General features: G+C 41.0%; 1 protein-coding gene and 1 long non-coding RNA gene across 2 annotated transcripts; one reads left to right on the top strand and one right to left on the bottom strand.

Annotated features, from left to right (window-relative positions):
- Positions 1-127: 127 nt before the first annotated feature.
- Positions 128-5,650, bottom strand: akirin2 (akirin 2). Its single transcript, XM_031321766.2, has 5 exons — positions 5,120-5,650; positions 4,407-4,538; positions 3,610-3,759; positions 3,450-3,521; positions 128-694 (listed from the first exon to the last, which is right to left on the bottom strand). The coding sequence occupies exons 1-5, from the start codon at positions 5,289-5,291 to the stop codon at positions 684-686; spliced, it is 537 nt and encodes a 178-aa protein (XP_031177626.2). The 5' UTR covers positions 5,292-5,650; the 3' UTR covers positions 128-683.
- Positions 3,661-4,824, top strand: LOC118493828. Its single transcript, XR_004895856.1, has 2 exons — positions 3,661-3,755; positions 4,403-4,824. It is a non-coding gene; the product is annotated as an uncharacterized LOC118493828 (long non-coding RNA).
- Positions 5,651-6,181: the final 531 nt, after the last annotated feature.

The raw sequence follows: 6,181 nt of genomic DNA on the forward strand, positions 1-6,181 counted from the left end.
TCAAGAAGATGATCAACTGTGGTGACTCAAACCACGTTTGTCAAAATAGAAAAACCATGCCAAACATTAATAAACACATTTGTGTAAACACTTTATTTGTTTGCTTTTTTTTTTTTTTTTTTTTTAAAAATCAAAGCCCCTTTATACCTACAGCAAATAGAATCATGACATTTTGGTACAATGAACAAAAGTCAAGCAAAAAATAAAAAAATACAGTGTATACAAATGTAATTGCCAGTAAAACAATGCTGAAAAAACCCAAGATGCCTGTTCCTGGAGTCCAGTCTAAAGGCGGTCTTGGTTCGTCAATGTTCAATCCCTTTTTCAAAAATGTACATATAGAGAATCTGCACAACTAACATCCTCTCTGTGAAATAACTAAATTTGACAAAAAAACTAAGTTAAAATCAAAAGGCCAAGTGTGTGGTGGCAGTCAGCCTTTTACGAAGGCATCAGAACAAAGCCAAATAAATATTGACACGGCAGTTAAGAGGCCACTGGTAGAGTACTGGCACTGGCAGCAGGAAGTCCTCCTAACTCTGGCAGACACAGCAAACGTGGATGCCACAAACTGAGTCCACATAGAGGCTATATAGCACAGCTAGGAGAAAAGTCCAACTAGACCCACAAGTCCCTGGAGTAGCTTGTAGCAAATTGTATTCCTCAATATCAGACGCTGACACTCAGGAAACATCTGTGGAGGACAAACATGGCAACAAGAGCATGAGGACACTTCAATAATACATTTGTATCATACCAGGAGATGGCTTCAGAGTGCATCACTGACTTGTACAGGAGTGTTGGTTGGCCGTATGTCAAAGATATGGACTTAAGTATAAAGCACCCCTTTAAAAAGACACAGGCTCGCTCTATCACTATAAATTCCACATCAGCACGGATGATGTCAAAATTAGTTTGTTTAAAGCATATTGCACTCCTTTGTATACTGCTCCCTTATGGACTAAGTTTAAAAAGGCAAGCATGCAGAAGCTCAAGGTTGCCTATAATGACTGTATGAGGATACTGCTCAACAAACCCAGGTGCTCTAGTGCAAGTGACCTGTTTTGTAATGCAGGGTTCAGCACCTTCCAGGCATTACTGAGGAGTCTTATCTACAAATTCATTTGTCGCCTGAACGTCTCCCAGACCAGCATTGTTATGCTGTTAGTAAATCCTAGGTTTAGTGCCATACAATACCAATCATCACTATGGAAACACTGGTATAAGTATCTTCTATAGAAATGTAGTATTGTTGTTTCTTTTGTTTTTATTTCTTTGTACACGTTTCTCTTTTTAATGTATGTTATGTCTGTGTCTTCTGAATGGACTTTGAGTCTGGAATAAAAAGTTGATTCTTTCATCTCTTCTACAGTATAGGCAAACTGGCTCTCAGGAGTGTTTAATTCTGCAGGTTCCCAAACTCAAAACAGAGCTTGGTGTCATACAAACTGTTCGCCAGATTGGATGTCTACACAGGAAAATGGGGAAGGTACTTGAGCTGGAGGGCTCCTAACAAGCTTTGTGCTGGGGAGAGACGTGTATGATGGAGTTACAGTGTTTTCATGTATACATGTTAATTTGGTTTATAGTTTGTCTATTTTATTACTTTGTTACACCTGTATGGTCTTGAATATTGTAGTTAATGTGCCATCTTCTCTGTGCCCAGACTGCTAACTTTTTTTTGTTTGTTTTTTTTTCTTCCCCCCCTTTCTTTGTGATCTTTTATTCTGCTCTGTAAAGTGACCCTAGCCGATTCGACTAGTATTTCCAGGGGACCTCGTGATTTAGAAATGCCCCCCCAGGGACATTGAAAACACTGCATTCTTACAGTAGGCTGCAGAAAATACTGTTTCCTAAAAACAGTCAAGTCTCCTCCCCTGCACTATTACATTCTGCTGTACCACCACTGTTATTTGTGAAGCTTAGCCTCACCTTTAAAAGGAGAACTCCGGGCAATTTTTATGTTAATCTTGATCGCTAGCTGCTGTCTGGGATGAGTGAGTGTGTTCAGCCAGGCTTCAATAATAATCATCACGCAGCAGTTCTGTGTGTATTTGTAGCATATATATCCATTTTGTGTGCGATCCATCTGGCGTTGGTGAATAGTAGTCTCTGCAGTGGCGAACTGTGTGTTAGTTGCCTTAGCCAGACTAGCAGGCCCGACCGGCATCCTTCTACTTCCTCCCCGCCTTCCTCACCTGCTGCGGCCGACAACAATCCACGCACGCCCGCTGGTCTGGTGGATGTCCTCCAGAGGACAGTTCATACTTTTGCGGCGAAATTTTAGCGGCGAAAAAATCATATCAGTGACTATGTAACTACATGGAAACGGGCCAAATGATGCCTGTTTCTTGTACAGTAATAGCGTTACTGAAGGCTAGCTCTAGCTCCATAGTTTCTTCCCTTGAATACCTCCGCTCTTCACACACTACGATCTGCACACTGCTGTTTACCTTTTCCTGCTATAACTGAATTCCCGCGGGACTTCAGCCAGCCTCCTGTAACGCTGTTACTTTACAAGAAACACGCATCATTTGGCCCGTTTCCATGTAGTTACATAGTCACTGATATGATCATAACCACTACAGTGCTCAATTACCTATTTTTGAGGGGGAAATAAACGCCACAAAAATTTCACCGCGAAAGCATGAACTGTCCTCTGGCAGGCGGGGAGGAATTAGAAGGATGCCGGTCGGCCCTGCTAGCCTGGCTAAGGCAACTAACACACAGTTTGCCACTGCAGAGACTACTATTCACCAACGCCAGATGGATCGCACACAAAATGGATATATATGCTACAAATACACAGGGAACTGCTGCGTGATGATTATTACTGAAGCCTGGCTGAACACTCACTCATCCCAGACAGCAGCTCGCAGCTAACAGGGTAAGTGAATTTAAACAATGTCTGAGTTGAAAACGCATCTTGTTGTCATGTAAGGGCCCTGTTCATGTTGCACAGACATTTTAATTGCATTTTGTGTCTGTTAAGAGGCACAAAGGCACTCTTTATGATATGCCCCCAAAACTGCCGTTTTAGCTAAGTGGGAGCTCTCGGCATTAGCTGCAGCAGCTCCATATTGCTAGCACCGATTCAGCTCGTTTTTTTTGCTATCGACAGTACTCACATACTTATAGCGATCAAGATTAACGTAAAAATTGCCCGGAGTTCTCCTTTAACAGCTAGCTACAGTCTGCTGTGCATAATGTAAACACTAAACACGTGCAGTGACTCGAGTCATGTATAACAGCTGATGCAGACAGAAGAACAGGAGGACTAAACTTTGCTTTCAGGAATCAATAACCAAGAAACATGTTTCTTAACAAATGTCCAGTTTTTATAAATTTGAAAAATCGGTCAGAAGCAGTACTAAAAACACTCAACTCTATTCTTAAATGTATTTTTTAGCAGCCGATACTACAAAGAGCTACAAAATAGATATACTCACAGCTGGCAGGCTGCTCTCCGAACCTTCGCATCAGTTGATCATGCGTGAACTTGACAAACGCATCATATTGCTCTGTTGGAAGAGTAAACACTTATTGGCACACGGTATGGATTACGCACTACAAAATTGTTTACTATGCCATTTAAAAAAATAAATATACCTGCAAGCTTTGTCGTCAGTATCTCGTCATACTCCTCACGGATTTTGTCCTCTCGCTCTTTCAGCAGTCTTTCACAAATCATCCCAACTTGTCGGAGGGAAAATAAAGGCTGCTCTTTTCTGGTGGGAGATGAGGCACCTGAAGACGTACCTGTAAGAAGAGTTAAAAATCATACAATTAATACCACATTCATGACATTATACACTGAAACAGCATTGCAATGTGGTCATGCTCATATTGAAGAAGATATTACATTGAAATTGAATCGTCTAACTTTAATGCCAAGCAGCAGGTATGGCAACATATTTATGTTCCTCATCTATCTGCGATACCTGGTGTACACTGCCCCTTGGAGCATCAGTCCATCTGACTTTTCCACAGAGTGAAAGTGAAAAGGATGAGGGGGCTTTCCATCTCTACCATTTTTTTCCCTCTGGGAGTTGGCTAAGGATATGGGGTTCCCCATTGTTGTTGGCAATTCAAAAGGGAACAAAAAACAACTTGTTGACGTGGATGGATATGTTTAGTAGCCAAAATCAAATTACCCTCGAAGAGAAAATGGCTAACAAGAAGGAAATATCAGTCTAAGTTATAAAGTGGTGACAAGATGGCCGTTTAGTCTAAATATAAGGCTTGTATCCATGTACGGTGGCTAGCTAATAGTATCCACGTTGTCATCCTAACAAGGAACTAAACCAATCAGATTACAAACTGGTGTTTGAGTTGAGCAGTATAATGATTTGTGAAAACGATGGCTTTGTGAAAACTAGCAATATCCTCATTAAGATGGGAGCTACCTGGTACAGCAGATCCACTGTCAACATTCTGCAGGTCCAGAGGACAGCAGCTGTCTGCCTGCTGGAAGGTGTCCAGGTGTCGTCGTTTCTGCAGCCGCTTGTACTCCTGTTTGATGTTGTGTAGAATTTGCTCTGAAACAAAGAAAAACATTAGCTCCATTATATCAGTGAAATCGTCACACATAGGTGCTGCATTTGTATGTAGAATCCATTGCATAATTCACAAATTTGACAATTTAATGTGGCCTTGCTGATGCAGTACATCATGACCTTAGACACTTAAAGAGACAGTGTAAATCATTCTCCAGTTCAGTGAGCATCAAATACTGCATACATGTATTAAGCAGGCCTATACACAATAGCATCACAAACCTTACTTTCCTGTTATTCCCACACTATACTCCCCCAAACCACTGTCTATATTTTAACTTGCACTACTTTACTATGTTTCCTGTTTTTAAACTAATGTAATTAGCATTGTTGGAGGGAGCCTGAGACCCAAAATGTTCAGTGACAATGATTGCTTCTGTAACTTAAAGTTGTGTATCTGACAATAAATAACTTTAAACTTGTTTTAACAACACCACAGACACCGGTAAGGTTCCACACGGGGTAATGCTAAACATTGTCCAGTTTACAATAAAAAGTTGTTTTACCATACAGAACTTGGGATTACATTGACAGAACATGTGGATTTAAATTCCTAACGTTACCTGTGGTGAGTCTGGACGACACTTCTCCGAACGGCGAGGGCTCCATACGCAAATATTTCTGAGGTGAAGAGACTGGAGACATGATCGGGGCGCACCTCCTTCTTTTAGGTGAAGCCTGGTTCATTAGTGGATCAAAGTCCAGAGTCCTTTTCAGAGTAGCCCCACAAGCCATCACGCTAAAATGTGTCTTAAAAATCTTAAAACAGAAAAGCTAAAACTCCCTGTTAATTGGGAAAGTCGCTGACCTGGGCCCCGTCGTCTGTGCTGCTAGTGCTAGCTAACGTTAGCTACGTCAAACGGCGGCTGCAATTCCGGGCAGCGGACAAATATGCACTATTTTCGTCTCTCGTTGCCTTCTGCTGATAAATCTCATATAGATCACGTTACTGAATATATATTGAGATGATCTGGACAAAATAATCTAGGGTAAATGTTCTATAAAAACGGATGATTGCAGATCTTGCTGCACTAGTTCCGAGTACTAGCACCCACAACGGCTCACTCACTAGTTTATATTTCATTCCGTTCAATATGATCGGCTATGAGCATGCGCAAAGAGACGGTGGTATGCTGGTACTTGTAGTTTTTGTGCCCTTTCGGGCCCATTGTTTAATTAACTTGAATACTACATTTCCCGAAGACCTTGAAATGGTCCCTTTTTTCAAATTTGTTTTGTTTGCTAACAAAATCCCCCAAACCACCTCTAAGTTTCAGTTTCACCAAATATTCTCTATAACTAAAACTAAACCGTATCTGCGTTCACTTAAAACGTTTGTTAAAAGGTATTTTTTTCAAACGTATAAATGCAAAAAACGTAATAAAATACATGGTCAGATTTCAAAAAGGAAATGAAAGTTCCACAAAAGATAAATAGTTCTGCGGTGGGGGGGATCAAGGTATGATTTAGTAGGCATTATCAAAATAAATTAGACATGTAGGCCACTTTTTAAAGCTTACTCTGGCTGCAAAACTCTGTCTGTCTCGTAGTTTTTGTTTTGAAACAACCCCCCACCCCAGACATTTTCCTTCCATCATTACCCCTTCCTCAACCACCCCTGTACA

Source organism: Sander lucioperca, chromosome 19 (genome assembly GCF_008315115.2).
Source record: "Sander lucioperca isolate FBNREF2018 chromosome 19, SLUC_FBN_1.2, whole genome shotgun sequence".
In the NCBI taxonomy this organism is placed as follows: Eukaryota; Metazoa; Chordata; class Actinopteri; order Perciformes; family Percidae; genus Sander; species Sander lucioperca.